This window comes from Culex quinquefasciatus, chromosome 1, assembly GCF_015732765.1.
Source record: "Culex quinquefasciatus strain JHB chromosome 1, VPISU_Cqui_1.0_pri_paternal, whole genome shotgun sequence".
NCBI classification, from domain to species: Eukaryota; Metazoa; Arthropoda; class Insecta; order Diptera; family Culicidae; genus Culex; species Culex quinquefasciatus.
Window position 1 is genome coordinate 108050649 of NC_051861.1, and position 19464 is coordinate 108070112.

The window sequence follows — 19464 nt, forward strand, 5'->3', positions numbered from 1 at the left end:
TAGTTTTATGGAAAATTTAAAATGACAAAAATCCAATCAGCAACACATTTTTTGGGTCCCTTTTAGGGTCCCAAACAACCTCCCAAAATTTGGGAGCGATTGGTTAAGCCCACGATTGGCGCAAAGCGAATAAAATTTGTATGGAAATTACTATGGGGAAACTTGAATTTTCACATTTTTAAATTTACAAAAATCATGTTTTATTATTTTATGAAACTAACACCGTAGAAGTATAGCCCTGGATATCCTGAACAACTCTCTGCTAAAGTGCGTCACAAAAAAGATACAGAGTTTTCAAGTAGTGTATTGAAATAATCAGTGAAACTCACATCTTCTGCCAACATTGCCGAAGGAACCATGAAATACAAAATAAATACAATTGTTCTTATATTTTGATGAGCCTTACGTAAAATCGATATGAAGATATGTTCAGAAGAAATTATTTAGTTAAAATGCACCCCAATTCCTCAAAAGTTTACGAAAGTTTCCACTTGACTTGGCAGTGTTGGCAAAAAGTATGATTTTTACCGAGTATTCCGAAATGACGCTCTTTAACGCTCTTTAACTTTTGTTAGAAGCAAATTAGCACAATACTGTCTTCGAGAGAGTTGTTAAGGACATTGAGGGCTATACTTCTACGGTGTTAGTTTCATAAAATAATAAAACATGAATTTTGTAATTTCTTTCTCGAAAAATATTAGGAATTGATGCAGTAATTTCAAAGATTAGATTTTTTTGAATTTCTTAGAAAATATAAAAATTGAACAAAGTAATTTTAACCATGCCAAGAAGTTTTCCTTCTGTTTTTGACAAAAAAAATCTTAATTCGGCCTACAACTCTTTTTATTATTCTAAGAAATTTTACCTTCTTTTTGTAAAAAATGCTATACAAATGCCGAATAAATTGCAATTTAATTTTTTATTTTTTTTCCGTGAATGCTATTTTTTTTTGGCAAAGAAGAAAAATGATTGTTAAAATTAAAATTGGATTTCGGGTGTTATTAGGTATAATTCCATTTGACATATTGGACCTTTGGCATATTGCTAATTTTGTATGATGATTTAAATTTTCAACAAAAATATTATTAGAATCGCTTTAAAGAAGAAGGTGACAAAAATTGAATTTTCTTTTTTTGGAGAGGAAAACTCTCTTGACTTACAATAACTGCTGACTTACAATAAATGATTATTTTTTTCCTTCCTCTCCTTCTGACACGAGTTGAATTTTACCTTCTTTAAAGAAGGAAAACCTCCCTTGACTAGTAATAACAAATTTAAAAAGTTGTGTAAGTGGTCAAGATTTTGTTCTCTTAAGGAAAAAATAAACTCGTGTCAGCAGGCTATAATTTTTTCCCTTCCTTAAAGGAGGGAAAACTCTCCTCCTCCCTTTTGAAGTTAAAATTCAACTCGTGTCAGTCAACAGAGTTTATTAATCACGCTCGAGTGATTATTGCACTCGGACGTAATATTTCAATCCTTATTTGACGCATCACGATCGTAATTTGTAAATGGTTAGTCAAAAAAATCTGTCTTAAATTAAAAACATTTTTAAAATTCTTAAAAAAAATCAGAATTAAAAAAAAACTAAAAAATCGAAATTGTAAAATCATAATTAATAAGCATCAAAATTATTGAAATTCATATTTTTATTAGTACTTTGAAAATTTGAAATTTTAGTCACTTTGGAAATTTTTCGAAATTAAAAAAAATAATTTTTTTGAAAATTTTTGTAAATTTTAACAATTTGTAAATTTTAGAAATTTTGAAAATTTTAAAAATTATGAAAATTTAAAAAAAAGGAAATTTTTGAAAATAAAAAAGAAAGTTTTTTTGAAAATTTTGGAAATTATGGAAATTTTTAAAATTTTGTAAATTTTTAAAATTTTGTAAATTATGAAAATTTTGGAAATTTAACAAAAAAAAAATAAAATTTTTGGAAATTTTGGATTCATTTCTGGAAATTATAAAAATTTTGGAAATTTAAAAAAAAAATAAAAATTTTGGAAATTTTGGATTTACTTATTTCTGAAAATTTTGGAAATCATGAAAATTTTGTAAATTTTTAAAATTTTGAAAATTATAGAAATTATGAAAATTTTGGAAATAAAAAAAAATTAAAAATTTTGGATTTATTTCTGAAAATTATGGAAATTTTGTAAGTTTTAAAATTTCTGAAAATTATTAAAATTTTGGAAATTTTGGAAATTCTGAAAACTTTAAAAATCTCGGAAATTTTAAAAATTTAAAAAAATGGCTCCTCAAATAGAGCTAAGATTGCTGATATTATTGTTTGCAGCGATAAAACTTATTTTTCTGAGTACCAATGACCCTTTGTACGAACACAAAGAGTTTAACATGAATTTTTAAATCAATTTTGAAAAATTAACTTCGCGGTCCTTCTTGACAGAAAAGGTCCTATCGCTGTAAACAATAATATAAGCAATCTAAGCTTCATTTTAACCCCCAATTAAACAAATAAGTTTCTGATTTTTTTCCGTTTTGTGAATTGCAAACTTTTTGAATATTTTTTGAGCTTCAGATTTTTTTTTGCTTTTGAATTCTTTTTAGTTTAAAAACAAGTTTAATTCCAAAAATGTTTGTTTGTCGTTTTGTTTATTTTTAAATTTTTCATTTTTAATATCTTAATTTTCAAATTTTGGGATATGAATGACTGAATTTTATCTTCAGTATTTTTAAATTTACGGAAAAAAAATTAAATATTAGATTCAAAAATTTAAAAATTTAAAGATTGTAAAATTTTTACATAAAAAAATTAATTTAATTAAAAAAAATATGGAAATTAAAAACTGGGTCCAAAAAAAATATCAAAAATTCATACGTTCTAACATTTTAGAATTGAAAAAAATCTTTAAATGATTAAAAAATCTTTAAATGATCCGAAAAATACTACATAAAAAAATCTGAAGCACAATGTCAAATTTATAGACAATGAGTTGTTCCTGCTAACGTTAGTGTTAGTGGATGTTTACATTTAAGAGTGAGTAGGATAAACTCTTTAGTTACAAACTGACATTGGCCCAATTACATTGTTTTGCTGGAAGTTTTAAATTCAAAAATTTAAAGATTAAAAAAATATCAGACATAAAAATAAAAAAAATAGATGAAATACAAAAAATATAGTGAATAAAAAATACAAATATTAAAAAAATTAAAATTCTGAAATTAGAAAAAATAACAATTTAAAATTTAACAGATTCTATTAAGTTTTTCGATTTTAATTCTTGAATTTAAATATTCAATGTTTAAAATTTCAAAAAATCGAAAAAATAAAAATATTATACAACTAACTCAAAATCTGACTGAATTTAGACATAAGAAAATAGAAAATCACAATTAATTCAATAATTTCAAATTTTATGATTCTGTTTTGTTTTAAAATTTTAATAGAAATTTTAACTTGTAATAATTTTGTTTGTAAATCTTTTAAATTAAAAATTTCTGAATTTCGATTTTTTAGTTTTTTTTTGAATTTTAATTTTGAATTATTGTCTTTTTTTTATTTCTAAATTACTGAAATTTATAGGATACTAAAATTCAAGCAAGACTATGTATGTATGACTAATTGGACCAAAGTCAGTTTGTCAAAGAGTGTACCCTACTCTCTTCTAATGGAAACATTTACTGGTGTGAGCAGAACATACTCTTTGTTTACAAACTCGCATTGACCCATTTACAATGTTTTGCTTAAATTTTCATTGTTTTCTTATTTTTGAATGTCTGAATTTTGGAATTTTTGAAATAGAATTTTGGAATTCATTTTTTTTTATATTTTGTATTTTAAAATTTATTTAACAATTGATTTTTTTATGTTTTTGAATTAACATAAAATTGAACTCTTGATTTGAATTCTTTTGTGTTTAATTTTTTAATCTTGTTTTTTTTTCAAATTTTGAATTTTTCACTGTCCAAATTTATGATTTTTTTTAATTTTAATTTTTTTCCAGATTTTGTATTTTTTTAAGTTTAATTTTTTTAGAAATATTGTTTGCCGTTTGATTTTTTGGATAAATTATAAAGGGGCGACGGGCAAGATAAACCTCAATAAATTTTTGCAACGGATTTAATTAATCTAGAAGTGTACAAATTGTTTTTTTTTTGAGATTCGTGAAATTTTCTGATTTTATTTTACACCCGTGCCCCCATCCACCCCGGGATTCGAACTGATGACCTTTGGATTGTGAGTCCCATATTAAGACTATGCTTTCGGATTACTTTGGTGTCAGATGAGCGACTAAATAACAAGGCCCACACATCGTCCGATAAAACTTCAATTATATTTCAGTAAATTCATTTCTGATTTTTTTTATTTCTCATTTTTTTGCTGCATCAATTGCGCGCGCTCAATTGGTTAAGTAACTACACACACACTGTTGCGGTTGCGTATTTTGTGTTTTTGTTTTAATTTATTTCTTTACTTAAGCTTAAAACGAAACGTACTGCTTTAGTTGCTGCTGCTTGCTGCTTTACGCTTGTCACACACATTTCGTGCTTCCTTTGAATAGTTTATTCTTTTTACGCTTCTTTAAATATACGACATAACCTCGAAATTTTGCGCGTTACTCTACTACACTCTAAAATTAAAATAGCTTGGTTTTTTTTTAAAGTACACCGAGGATGAGATTTTAAAACAAATCGCTTTTAAAAACAACCAATCGCATCGCGGATTTTTCTTTTTTTTGGATTAAATTAAAATGAAAATATATATCACATTCGATTAACAACAGGAGCAGAAGTTATTTTTTTTTAATTTCCAAATTCGGGTTTCGGGGTGTCTACACGATGATTTTCACACAACCTACGACATTTGTTTTCTTTTTCGAGGTTAGGGTTTTGCGAATAAATTTAAATTTAAAATAAAAACTGTTGATTCTAAAGTACTTTTTGTGCCTCTTCTTTCTGTTGGTGATATTTATTTTTTTTTCGGAAGGAACTTTGCGCTCGAACGCAGTCTAATCGTTAAGGGTTTTAAAATCCTACTACAAAATTATAAAAATAATAATTAAAAAAAAGAGTATTCTGAGTGTGACTTGTTGATTTGAAAATCAAATTATTGTGTAAAAGTAGAACAACTGCACGCGCCTTTTCCTTTCTTTTACTCACTCCTTCTTTTGTGTGTGTGTTTTTCAGCTTGATAAGGATTATTATTTTGTTCGGTACGATAGTAAATAATAAATAGTTAGTTGTTTGCTGCTGTTGCAATTATTTTGTTCTTTCTAGTGCTTCTTTTTTGTCCTCTCTATTAGCAAGTGTTGTGTGAATCTTCAAATAAGCGCCTTCTCTCGAAAGCCACACACGCCCTACTTCCGGTACCGGAACGGGCGGAACGACCGGAAGGCGACACTCCGCAGCGAGCGCATCGCCTGGGCCCGGTTAAAGTGCTTCGCCGGCCGGAAGTTGGCCAGCGAGAAGCTGTTGATGATGGGCCCCAGCCCGTTGTTGTTGTTGTTGTTATTGTTGTTGTTGTTGGTGTCACTTCCGTCGTCTCCGCCGCCGCCACCGAGGCCACCGTCCGGATATCCACCGGCGTTGCTGATGTTGGTGATGCTGATGGCGGCCGAACTGCCCCCGCCGCAGTGGCTGTGGCCCGAGGCGCGCGTTCGCAGCATGACCGTCACCATCAGCATGACGAACAGGGACTGCAAAAATTGCAAAAAATAACCTTAAAAATAAATCAAAATAATCCATCCCTTAGCATCGTAGCTTGGAAGGCACGTAGGGAGCCAAGACTTTTCAGTTACTCTGTAAAAATTACCTTTTTTTTAGTTCGACTGTCCCTACAAAAAAAATTACTGCGCAAAACAAACATTAGGGTGATCCAAATCCAGGCTTCCTTAGGGCTAAATTCCAAATTTAAGCTCATTCTGACCACGGGAACCCCTCCCTCTAAGCCCTTGAAGTTTGTATGGAAAAATAGTCAAAATGTATGAAGCAAAGTAACTGTTCCAGTTTTTTCACTATAAAAAAAAAACGGAATCGACGTAACACCTTATAATGTGGCCCTCTTAAACCTTGCGGTTTCGTCAACGGATCCACAGGCGTGTATCGTTCTTTTCGCGACAAGACTCCGCCTCCCGGGTCTGCTAAGTGTGAAGGTATGGGCACGGGGAGAGGGCACCGAATACCTATATTTACACTTAGCATTTTTGCGTCCGCCTCGGGATTCGAACCGGCGACCTCTGGATTGTGAGTCCAGTGCGCGGTCCGATTGATCCACACAGGCAGACGTTTTTTCACTATAGAAGGTGCAATTTTTACCAATTCTCGGAACTAAGATATTCATTAAAATTAGAAAACTTTCCCGAAGATACCATATTTTTTTGGATTTTTTGCTAAAAAGTTATTAGCTTTCCGCAAACTACCATATTTGCGCGGCCGGTTCAAAGGGGCAACAGACTGGGTTCATTGTCAGGCACATTTTTAAAAAATCTCATTTATGGCACAAGTCAAAAATCAATTGGAAGTGTTTATTATTTCTTTAATTATGATTTCTGGAACGTGAAATAAACCTAGAATTATTCTTTTTATCGTCTGAAATAACAAAGTTCCGCTTTCAAAAAAATGCTGAATTTTTTTTCAATATCATACAGACATCACCTCTGAAGAAAATGGCAACCCTCTACACGGCTCTTTTGTTGCGATCAGACCCGGCCATTTGAGGTTATGTTGAAAATCATCATTTTTTGTTGTCATCTAAATAGTTTTTTCTATCATAACTTTAAACAACTAAACGAAACTGTACGATTTTCAATGCCAAGCTGTAGGAACCGAAACTGGACCGAGTAGACCACAGCCGGATATAATTCGTTCAGCCAAAGCCGAGAAAATCAAATACATATTTTTGATCAACATCCCCACACAGACATAAGTTTGCTCAGAATTGGATTCTGAATCTTAGTATAAATTAAGGTGGGTAAATTTCTCGACTAGCCAAAGTGAGGAAGGCGAAACTGGTTAAAGTCAATTTTTAACCACATTAAACATATTGAAAACCAAAGTTGAAAATAGAGGTTAATTTAAACAATTATAAACAGCGTTAAGTGTTTACTCTGTGTCTGAATCGATTTTCAAAAAGAACTTTTTTTACTTTTTACACCATAAATAAAAATAAAAATCCTTGGGCATTACAAATATGTTTATAGAATTTGCCTCTTCAAAAAAAATGTAGAATTAGAGGTAAAGTAAGTATTCTTATTTTGTTGGCTGTTGCATTTAAAAAGCATTTCAATATTTTCTGACCATATGATAAATCAATTTTAAAAGCAAACTTGATAAAAAATATACTTTCATACAGATTCTTAGGTCACAGATTTGTGTTCGGCAAAGTTGTGATGGAAGAATCTTCATTAAAAAAATCTCTCGACGCTCATCAAGAGAAAAAAATCGGAAGAAAACTTGGTTCTCCTCTCTCGCGCACGAAAGATCGGTTTAAAAGAAACTCAAAAAATTATCATCTGGATTATTCGGCGGAACATCAATTTCACTATTACACTTGTAGGTGTGAAACGTAACACGTCGAAAAAAGACCTGTCACTTTTCATCTAACAATAAGATTCACAAAAATCATCAACTGATTTATTTTCTTCGAAAAGGTCGGGAGCGATTTTCTTTTGCGTTTTTCGCCTCCTCTCTCTTTCGCGGGCAAACAAGATTTTTTTGCAATTATTCCATCCATTCCATACTACTTTAAAAAATTCGAAACACGGGATTTTTTAGTTAACATTAAACTTTAAGTGGCTATATCTTGAAAACAGTGCCCTATATAAAAAAAATCAGTAATGTTCTTTTCGATTGCAAGTTTTATTTAGCAATAAAAACCAAAGCCAAAAAATAAATTTGGCTTGAATTTTTTTTTTCTAAAAAAATCTCGGTGACAAATTCTTTCTCTATTCTTCTGTATGGCCCAAAAGTTGCGTAAAACGTATCTAAAAATTTCAAAAATTAAAACATTAATCGGATTTTGGAGAATAGATTTTTTGTTTTCGACATTAACTTTGAAATATTTGCAACAACCTTACTTAGGTGCCTTACTTAGGTGTAACAAATAAATACACTCTTTAAAAAAATCACATTTTTTTATTTTCATACAACAAATTTGATTTTTTTTTATGAAGGCAAAAAAAACCATCTTTTGGGCTATGGCGAAAGTTGGTCAAACTGCATTTGGCAGTATTGCCAATTTAAAAAATAAACATGAATTTCGAAAATAGAAAAAAAAGTGCAGGGGTTTATGTTACACATGACCACTATGACAAAGAACATTGCCAAAAGGTCTTGAAATAAATTCTTTTTTTTTTTTGTCGAATATGACTCAAATACAAGTGAGATTTAATTGGATAATGAACGCTTAATCCAGGGGTGACCAAAGTATGGCCCGCGGGCCAAACGTGGCCCGCAAGGTGATATTTTGTGGCCCGCGGACCCATTTTGAATGTGTAACCGATGGGTTCCAATTCGATCATTATCTGCCCAAATATGAAATATTTTGTTTTTTTTTTATAGACTAAGTACATTACATCTCTTTTCGCTATAAAATTTGATTTGCTTGCGTACCGAAATCGCAGCCCACTTCACTATGATAAAGGTTCATTTCAATGCATGAGAGTGAGTTGAGCAACAGATCTTAGATTTAAAAGGGCAGTTCATTATTACCAATAATCACTAATTGGTTGGTAAATCATGATTCGACTAGAAAATCATGTATTAAACTAACATTAGAATTAAGGCCTCTTAGCTAATGGTTAGGATTACTAACAAAGACGCGCTGCTCTCATGCACAACCACTAGGTGTAGGGAGTTAGGTTGTTGCGGCGTTCCAGTATGGCGAGATTGGGAAATTCAAACTTTGCGTTTGGACTTCGCAACGCATAAGATGACCAGCAGAATCTATGGGAGAGAGAAGTGGACCCGCTGGGACAGACTACCTCGGAGAGCGGAGGATATAAAAGGGCCCCGAAGCCCTAGACTCGTCCTCTTTTGCTATCTAATAGCCGACACTAGTACGATCCAGATTGTGGTTCCTCGAACGAGTTAATTAGCCGCGTGTGCGAGTTGAATTAACAAAAAGTTAAAATCAGGCGTTAAGTTGAACGGTAGTCACGAAATCCACCCGAGTGGATAGTGTGTTGGGAAGGTCAGCGGGGAGTGTCCGAGTACACGTAAAGCGCGCGTTTCGACCCGGATGATCATCTGGTGAGAGTTAGAGGGACGATCCTGTCGCGTATGCCTGATTTAAAACAAGTTTAAGCGGCTTTCCCACACCAAATAATTGGATCATTTGGATCCACCCCGAAGAACTAAAGTGCGCGAGTGATACCGAAAATCTAGTGTCACCGTTCGAGGCCGTCAAGACCATCCATCAACATATGGTCCCACAATCCTGGAAACCCTTGTTCTCACTAGTGAGAATGCCCCGCCGACCATAGCCACGGTCGTCGACGAAAACCCAGGCCCGGCAGGCGTGGACGCCGCCGTTATCCGCCATCTTGCGACGGACGAGTCGCTGATCGAGGTATGTCTGTTCCCCTTGACTTGCTTGCTCTCTACAATACCCTCATCCCGGCCTTCAGCTATCCGGTCGTGTATCGCGACCTGCAGAAGGGCCCCAACCGCGGGACGGCCCCAACGTGCATGCCATCGTGGGATTGTTCGCGCTCCGTTTTGTTCCAGCTAAAATAAACCCCTAAAACCCATCCCAAACGTGTTAAATTCTCTTTTTTGAATCTTTAATTTAAATTAGTTTTAGTTTTAAGTGCAAAACCGTCGAAAAATCACTTTCGAAAAATCAGGTTTCTGCTTAAAAGTAAAGTAAAGTGCGTTGAATAAACCGTGCGTGTGCGATCGTTAATTTTGCCTTTTATATTTGCTGCACACGAGAGAGAAGACGATTGTGAGGTTGATAATGATCGGGTAAGTGCCAAATTATCGTTCGTTCCCCAAGAATTGCCCTGAGAAGTAGCTAGCCGTGCAAATTAGCTCCTGTTGCTCATAATTAGAACCATTTTCCCCAAAAACTCTATTTTCTACAAAGTACCAGCTAGTCTGTCGTTACAAATGATCATGTTAAATGGCCCGTTGAACTTATGATTTATCAATATTTTGATTGTTACACAAATAATTTGTTCAAAATATTTTATAATTGGAACAATATCACGCTTCAATGAGAGTGAAACTAGTAAATATCGTCAATACTTTTATCAAACATTTTTAGAAATATTAAAAAAAAAACGTTCAAGTCAACTTAGGTAGAATTTTGTATAATGACCCTTTTATGAACTGACTCTCAAACTAACATTGCACTTCCTTCGGGATTCGTACTCATTACATTTAGATAACAAATCTGATTGATTACCAACTGATTCAGGCAGACAAATTGTGGAAATCGGAGGATCAAGTTTGTTGCAAATAATTTACAAATCTTTCGTCGATCAACCCACCCCTCCATCATTTTAAAAAATTGACAAGGAGCAAAACTATATTTTCAAAAAACTTCAACACTTCCCCAAATAAAATTAAGTGCAATCAGCAGAAATTAATTGAATATGCATTCCTTTGCATTTAGAATCATTTGAGCATGTTTGGGTTTATTGAACATAATTTGAATGTTAGTTAATTATCGTTGAAATAAATAAAATTTTTTATCGATTTTTTTTTTGAAATTAGTGATTGCAGTTTAACTATACGGAAGCTTAAAATATTTTCTAACATTTTTTTTTCATTGAAATGTTGAAAATCTGGCTCTCGACGATTTTTCAGCCACGCTCAACTTATAGATAAAATTACGCCTTTAGATGAATTGTTCAACATGTAATGTCACCATTTTCGAATTATAAAAACAAAACATTTTTTTTAAAGCACGAGTACATTCAGCTATTTTTTTTTTTTCAAATACCAAATATCAAATTTTATTAATTAACAATAACGATAGAAAACCGTTATTTTGTAGTTTCTATAATTTGAAATTGATTTTTTTTAATAACAAAAAATAAATCTTTTATATTAAAATAACGTATTTTTTTTAAACCCTTTTTTTGTAAATTTGACCCGCAAGCTCATTTGAGTCTCATATTTGGCCCGGCCTCCAAAAACTTTGAGCACCCCTGGCTTAATCTGTTAGAAAAAAGAAATCTCAAATCAAAAGTACCAATAGACCCACAAGAACTCCCAAACGCAGATACCAATTTAGCAAAAGACAATAGCTCGATTGGCCTTTGTTGCATACGGGCCTTGGGCCAAACAACTGTACTAAAAATGTAACACTAATACACTCACAAAGAAATGAATAAAACATCAACGCGACGGTTGTCGCGCTCTCTTTCGCTGTTCACCAGTGCAACATACAAGACGTGCGTTATTCTTCTTACTCGACTTGCTGTCCGATCTCTCCCCACCCAGCGTACGTTTTAGTGGCGACGGGGATCAAGGATTTTTTTTCTCTCCGGTGAAAAAGTAGTGATTTTGGTAATTTTTCATCGCGTTTCGCGGTACGCGTTTTGCGTTTTTATAACTCCAAATCATCTACGGCTTTGCCGAGGTAAAGAAGTTCTTTTGTGAGAGTACGGGGTGAATTTCGCGGCAGTGTGCTTCAGAGGTGATCGGCTCGAGTCTACCAAGCAGGCGGCCATTTTGAAGCTTCTTTGGAGAGCGTCGGTGGAGCGAATTCCGTACGAGAAATCCGGCTGATCACGGTTCCGGAGTGGACGCAGTAGGCTGTGGCTGTTGGAATCTGGGAGGAGAATCGTTAGCGGCAAGTAGCAGAAGCGGAGGTCGGCAATTTTGGCTAAATCTGTCGGCGTTGGTTGGCGTCGGCGTGGATAGGACAAAGACTGCCACGCGGTACGTTTCTTTTGTTTGAGCTGTTTCTTAAGGTAGGGGCGATTGGGGCCAAATAAGTTCCTTTTGCTTTTTTTTCTTTATTTTAAAATCATGTTCCACTGATCGTATCACAGTTGGAACAAGTTCGTGATTTTGGTTGTCCTAACATTTTAACATTTTAGAAAATTGAGTGTGCGTGTGTGTGAGCTCTTTTTGTTCTGGGTAGAACAAAGGAGGATAGAAAATTTTCATCCCATTTTAAGAGTGTTCTTCTTTTTATTTATTCAGTGCGGTGAATTTGCCGAAGGTTTGTGAAGGTGCTTATTGACGGCGTAGGACGTTCACGTTCTGTCTGCTGAACTTCCGGGTGAAATCCTCGGTGCTTTTCAACAAGGTCGGAGTTCTGGTATAGGAGAGCCGGAATTCTGGTGAAGTGCGTCGGCTTTTTCTGCTGTCAGAACGACGGTGCTTCAGCCCAGGAGCAAAGGTTTGGTAACCTTGGTGGTGAGTTTTTAAGCAGATTTTTTTTGGAAAACTATTAGAGCCTAATTTGGCCATTTTTGGTGTTTTCTTTTCTTTTATTTTTGATCTTTTGTTTAAAAAAGTGGTTCTAAATAGAACAAGATGAGCATTGCTTCCACAATTGAGCAGTACCGGAAGGGTTCGTCCTTCGGTGACTGGGCTGAAAGATTAGAGTACAATTTTAAAGCCAACAAGTATACCGACGACTTGATGAAAACTCACTTTATGAATTTATGTGGTTCATACTTATACTCTGAACTGAAAACTATTTACAAAAAATCTGATCTCGATAAAGCAACCTATACAGAATTAGTTGAAAAACTCAAACAAAAACTGGTTAAGACTGAACCGGACCTGGTTCAGCGGTTCCGTTTCAGCAAGAGGATTCAGCATCCTGACGAAACCGCTGAAGAGTTTGTCCAGGCGGTCAAACTCCAGGCCGAGTTTTGCAATTTTGGGGAGTTTCGCGATAATGCAATTTTAGATCGGGTTTTAGTGGGTTTAACTGACGATGACTTAAAAGAGCAACTTTTGAAAGAGGAGAAATTGACGATTGCTAAAATGGACAAATATATTACAACATGGAATATTGCTAAATCAAATGTACACGCAATCAACGCACGAACACACACACCACCAGGGAACATCAATCAAATTAGAAGGCCAGTTCGGGAGCGACTTGGCTTTAACCCATACAATTATAGGCAGAACTCGCAATATCGAAATAATTACAATAGAACAAATAACTACAATAGACAGGAACATTTTAACAATCAGCAACGTGCACACATTTCACCACGAGCTCACAATTCTCAGCGTACTGTTCGATTTCAACACAGCAACAGAAATTTTAATCGAAATGCAAATTACAACAACAATAACAATGGTTACAATGGGGGAAACAATAACTTCAGATACAGGACGGACTATTCCCGCATGACGTGTGATCACTGTGGTCAGTTGGGTCACATCAAGCGGAAGTGCTTCAGGCTGAGGAACCAGAGAAGGGAAGCGGTAAACTTTGTTACTGAGGACAGAGCGGGACCTTCAGGTAGACCGTCAGCTGGACCTTCAGGTGGATCGTCTGCTGAGACTGGTGCGGAGAGACAGCTGTCTAGCATGATGGGGCGGCTGAGCACTGGTGGGAATGTTGATCTCGACACATCTGATACTGACTGTGAGGAGTGGAATGCAGGTGATTTACAGTGTATGTGTGTTGCGTCCTTGAATAAGATTAGTGAGCCTTGTTTGATCAACGTTTTGTTGGATAATATTTTTGTTGAAATGGAAGTGGACTGTGGTTCAACTGTGACTGTGATGGGAAAATTACAATTTGACAATCTTTTTAATAAGCGTTTGCTGAAGAGTAACAAGCAACTTTTAGTTGTGAATGGGAACAAGTTAAAGATCTGGGGAGAAACTGATGTTTTAGTGCAACTTAATGGTTTGAAACGCAATTTGAAAATTATTGTTTTAGATACGGACTTCAAATTTATTCCTTTGTTTGGTCGAAACTGGATGGATGTTTTCTTTCCACAGTGGAGACAGTTCTTCTCTAACAATACAGCAATTAATGAGCAGGTAAACAGAGTAACAGCGCCAAATGGTGACAAGTTGATTGAGCAAATTAAGAGAGATTTTCCAGAGGTTTTTGTCAAGGATTTTTCTACACCTATCAAAGGTTTTGAAGCCGAATTGGTTTTAAAAAATAATGTCCCGATTTTTAAGAAAGCATATGATGTGCCTTACCGTTTAAGGGAGCAAGTTTTGGAATACTTGGACAGATTTGAAAAAGAAAACGTTATTACTCCAGTGAAATCTAGTGAATGGGCTTCACCAGTAATAATCGTAATGAAGAAGGATAATAAGATAAGACTGGTTATTGACTGCAAAGTTTCAATTAACAAGGTCTTAGTTCCAAATACTTACCCTTTGCCAATTGCGAGTGACTTATTTGCTAAACTGGCAAATTGTAAGGTTTTCTGTGCTCTTGATTTGGAGGGAGCTTACACGCAGTTGGCATTGTCGGAAAGGTCCAGGAAATTCATGGTGATAAATACAATTAAAGGTTTATATACATACAATCGCCTTCCACAAGGTGCTTCCCCAAGTGCATCGATATTTCAACAAATGATGGATCAAGTCTTGGGAGGAATTGAAAATGTTTATTGCTATCTTGATGATGTTTTGATTGCGGGAGAAACCCTGCATAACTGTCATAACAAGTTGATAATTGTATTGAATCGTTTGGCAATGGCTAATATTAAAGTCAACTGGGAAAAGTGCAAGTTTTTTGTTTCTGATTTGAAATATTTAGGGCACATTATCAGTGAGAAAGGTCTCATGCCCAGTCCGGACAAAATTTCGACAATTCAAAAGGCAAAAGTTCCTAAAAATGAGAATGAACTGAAATCTTACTTAGGTTTGATTAATTATTACAATCGTTTTATACCTAACATGTCTTCAAAGCTGTTTTATTTGTACAATTTGTTAAGAAAGAATGTGAAGTTTAATTGGGATCATAATTGTGATAAAGCTTTTCATGACAGGCTTTGGTTGAAGCAAATATTTTGGAGTTTTATGATCCAAAGAAAGACATTATTGTGGTTTCTGACGCATCGGGCTATGGCCTTGGAGGAGTGATTGCTCATGTTATTGATGGTGTTGAAAAACCGATTAGTTTTACTTCTTTTACTTTAGATGACGCGCAGAAGAAATATCCTATTCTTCACTTGGAGGCATTGGCTTTGGTTTGTACAATTAAGAAATTTCATAAATATTTATTCGGACAAGAATTCATTGCTTACACTGATCATAAACCATTGCTAGTTATTTTCGGCAAAGAAGGTAAAAATTCAATTTTTGTAACGAGACCGTTGGAACATTTTGGAACTTTCCATTTATAAATTTGAACTTCGGTATAGGCCTTCTGCGAAAATGGGAAATGCGGATTTTTGTTCGAGATTTCCATTGGAGCAGTCGGTTCCTGCTGAATTGGATCAAGATATTGTACGGAGCAACTTTAGTAGGGAGTTCCCTTTAGATTCTGTTTCGATTGCTAAGGCAACAGTTGACGACGTTTATTTACAGCAAATTATGAACTATCTGCGTGTTGGATGGCCGCAATAGATTGACAAACGCTTACTGGACGTTTACGCAAATCAAAGTGATTTGGAAGAAGTCGATGGGTGCTTATTGTACCAAGACAGGGTGGTTATACCACGTAAAATGCAAAGCGGGATTTTGAAGCTTTTGCATGCCAACCACGCAGGGATGGTTAAGATGAAACAACTGGCAAGGAAGCAGGTTTATTGGTTTGGGATTAACAAAGACATTGAAAAATATGTTTCTACGTGCGACGTCTGTGCAAGTATGGCTGTCGTACTAAAAACTAAGATTGAGTCTCAATGGACACCTACGACTAGGCCTTTTAGTAGGATTCACATTGATTTCTTCTACTTTTCCAATCATACTTTTTTGTTGATTGTTGATTCTTTTTCGAAGTGGTTGGAAGTAGAATGGATGAAGAGGGGCACGGATTGTGCAAAAGTTGTGAAGAAATTGGTATCGTATTTTGCGAGATTTGGATTACCGGATGTTCTGGTATCGGACGGGGGTCCTCCTTTCAACTCTTATTCTTTCACTTCTTTCCTTGAGAGGCAAGGAATAAAGGTGATGAAAAGTCCACCTTATAATCCACAAAGCAATGGACAAGCCGAAAGGCTAGTGAGAACAACTAAGGATGTTTTGAAAAAGTTTTTGTTGGATCCGGATTTGGATAGCGTTGATTTGGAGGATCAGATTAACTTATTTTTAATGAATTATCGTAATAACATTGTGACGAGTAGTGGGGAATTTCCCTCGGATAGAGTATTTTTATATAAACCAAAAACAGCTTTGGACTTGCTGAATCCCAAAAAGCATTATAAACAAATTTAACTGTGCCACCAACCCCAAATGATGAAGTGGTAGATGTACCAAAAGCAATCAGGAAGACGTCAAAGGACGAATTAGATGAGCTGATAGCTGGGGATTTGGTGTGGTACAAGAATAACAATAATAGCATACCAAATAGATGGATTAAAGCAAGCTTTATTAAGAAATTTTCTCCAAACGTTTTCCAGGTGTTGGCTGGAAGCGGGGAAATCCTCGCTCATAGAGATCAGCTGCGACCATACCGGGCTCGTGAGGAAGCGAGGACAAATATCCTAATTCCGACGGCATCCGGTGCAAACATGAACCTGGAGCAACCAGCGACGCTGAGAGCGTCCGGAAGCGCAGACGAGGATGGAGATTTCCGTGGATACTCGAACGCCGAGCTGGCTAGGGCCAGAAAAAGAAAAGTCGATGCGGCTCAATTGCCGGAAGTGTGCTTAAGACGTTCAAAACGTTTGCGTAAACCTAAACAGGATTTCGAATTTAAATATGTTTAATTTTGTTTTTTTTTATGTCGTTAAATTGCGATTTCGGATATATAGAGAAATGTATTTTGATCAGAATTAAAATGAATTGATTTTGTTAGCATTAGAAGTGAATTCTTTTACTTTGGAAACAGTGAATTGTAAAATATTTTTAGTTTAATCTTAGACTATAGAAACAACTTCCGAAAGGGGAAGGAGTTGTTGCATACGGGCCTTGGGCCAAACAACTGTACTAAAAATGTAACACTAATACACTCACAAAGAAATGAATAAAACATCAACGCGACGGTTGTCGCGCTCTCTTTCGCTGTTCACCAGTGCAACATACAAGACGTGCGTTATTCTTCTTACTCGACTTGCTGTCCGATCTCTCCCCACCCAGCGTACGTTTTAGCCTTAAGGTTGCATGAGATGTTTACTAACAGATGTCCAACGAAATTACTGAACTGATAGAGTCGGGTTTAATATAGACTCAGAATGGAGACGTATGCCCCGCCTCTTTGCGCAGTTTATCCCATTTTACGTAATTTGCTTTTTATTGCACTTTCTGTTGTGTTGTTCCCAACATTATCACGTAACGCGCAACACTTTTCGTTTATCTGAATTGACACCGCATCAGAAATAGAGCCCTTTCTTTGTCAAAATACTCACCAGCACCGCGATGATCAGCCCCGTGTAGAACTGCATCCGCGTCGTGTTGGACGCAAACTCGATCTTCTCCGCCTCGGCAATCAACCGCCGGATCGGTTCGTAGTGCGGATGTAGCGCCAACGCTTGTTTTAAATGTAGTATCGCGTCCGAAAGCTGGCCGTACGCCTTGAAGATCTCCCCAAGCGTAAAGTACTGCCGCCAGGCGCTCCGATCCGGCGGGTGCACCTCCAGCGAACGCTTGGTCAAACTGATGGCGTCGTCCAGATACTGCAGGTTGAACAGTACCCGGGCCAGGTTGAGCAGCGTATCCGCGTTGGTGGGCGCCACCGAGAGGGCCCGCCGAAAGCACTCGATCGCGTGGCCGGCGTTGCCCTTGATGCGCCAAAAGTTCCCGATCTGGTTCCAGAGGGCGATCGTGTGCGGTTGTTCCTTCTTGGCGCGCCGCAGCCGCCGCTCGAGCGCGTCAATGTTGAAGTGCTCCAGGGATTGACCGGTTTTGCGCTTGAGGAAGAGGTAGGCCACTTCCGGCTCGGGGGCTGGGTTGTGCTCGTACCGTTGGGCCACCCCGACCAGGTCGTCGTAGTGGGTAAAATTGACCGGTTTGCCGCAGGTCAGCAGATCCAGCGAGGGATCGCCCGGTTTTGACGGGCCGGATCGTGACGGTTGTGGTGCAACGGGACTCGCAGCGGTTGCGTTGAACGAATTCGCGCCGAATGACGAGGGACTGTGGGAAAAGAGAGCAAAGTTAGTAGACCCTTGTCGTCAAACATCTGCTCGACAGATGGTCACAATTTCAAAACAGAATGAGAAAGAGAAGACAAAAATTGCTTACTTTTCTCCTTCCGCGAGCCTCCGCAGCAGCTCCTCGGTCGTGCCCTCGCCCCGGTTCCACGTGTTGTGCCGGTAGTTGGCAGCCGTCGCCGTGATGATCGAGAACGTCGATTCTTCGTCCTCGTCCGGCTCCCCAAGCCTTTCGGTCAGCTCGTCCAGCGTAAAGTCGTCCTGAAAAAATGTTAAATTCGCTAATTTTAATCCCTCAACAGACCGCAAGAAACACTGACCCTTCCGGAACCGCCACCACCCCCCGTCGGCACGCTCACGATCTTGCCCTGCTCGGCGTTCAGCTTCCACAGCGTCGAGGACATCCGATCGTTGGTGGTAGCGACGATTTGCAGACAAAACACGTAAACAAACACGTAGTGGATGGCCAGCTTGCGCTCGCCACGGGCGCCCCGGCACCGGAAACCGGTGCCCGCCGCCGCGTTGGGCATTGTTTCCCCACTCGATTCTTGGAGTTTTGAGTTTTTTTTGTTGTTTTTATTTTTGCACAATTTTTTTCTTCTACTCCATTAAACAGAACGCGATTTACGGATTTTCATCGCGCATCGCAGTGGAAAGCATACTTCGCGTTTTGCACTTGTTGTTAGCACCTTCGACAAGAGAAACTCACTAAATCCGATACTTTTAACACTAAAAAACACCAAAACTAATAATTTAGTATTATGGTTTTTCTGCTCTCCCTTGGCGAAAATCACTTTTTTACACAGGACCGACGATGCAAAAAATTCTGGGTTCTTTTGCTTCTGACAGTTTGGCAGAGCTCTCGCACGCTAACTGGAAAAGATGTAATTTTGGTTTTGAGTTTAGCCCTCGCACAATGTTTTGTGGGAGAAACCCAAGTGGTGAATTTTTGCATAGATTAAATCCAGAGCAACATTTGAAAGGGGCGGTACGACATTGCTCTTACGGCCTTTCATTACACGCGTTTAAATGGGACGAAAGGCCGTAAGAGCAATGTCGTACCGCCCCTTTCAAATGTTGCTCCAGAAATACCGTTAAATATCGAGATGTGTAAAGTGCAACTTGTATGATTTAGTTTTTAAGTAAAAAAAACAATAATTCTAAAGATATTGTTTGAAAAGGTCCTATAAACTATTAACTTTTCTATGTTTATAGGACCTATTCAAAAAAAAAAACAAACTCTAGAGTTAAAAGTGAACCAAGTAAACGTTTAGCGCGGAAGTGTGAGTTTGATTGA

At 36.7% G+C, this 19464-nt stretch overlaps 2 protein-coding genes across 5 annotated transcripts; one reads left to right on the top strand and one right to left on the bottom strand.

The window, feature by feature from the left end:
• Window positions 1-4276: 4276 nt before the first annotated feature.
• On the bottom strand, window positions 4277-19028 carry LOC6036967. Its single transcript, XM_038266665.1, has 4 exons — window positions 18488-19028; window positions 18259-18428; window positions 17427-18150; window positions 4277-5657 (listed from the first exon to the last, which is right to left on the bottom strand). Exons 1-4 carry the CDS (start codon window positions 18695-18697, stop codon window positions 5319-5321), a joined length of 1443 nt encoding a protein of 480 aa, XP_038122593.1. The 5' UTR covers window positions 18698-19028; the 3' UTR covers window positions 4277-5318.
• LOC119771173 lies at window positions 11873-17144 on the top strand. 4 transcript variants are annotated; one of them, XR_005279063.1, is made up of 2 exons: window positions 11873-12336; window positions 16479-17144. XR_005279063.1 is itself a non-coding variant. In XM_038266667.1 (2 exons), the coding sequence occupies exons 1-2, from the start codon at window positions 13291-13293 to the stop codon at window positions 16511-16513; spliced, it is 294 nt and encodes a 97-aa protein (XP_038122595.1). In that variant the 5' UTR covers window positions 13160-13290; the 3' UTR covers window positions 16514-16795. The 4 variants fall into 4 exon arrangements, 2 of the variants coding, with proteins under 2 accessions (XP_038122595.1, XP_038122594.1); XR_005279064.1 differs by lacking the exon at window positions 16479-17144 and adding an exon at window positions 12438-12676; XM_038266667.1 differs by lacking the exon at window positions 11873-12336 and adding an exon at window positions 13160-13549 and having other exon boundaries at window positions 16479-16795.
• Window positions 19029-19464: the final 436 nt, after the last annotated feature.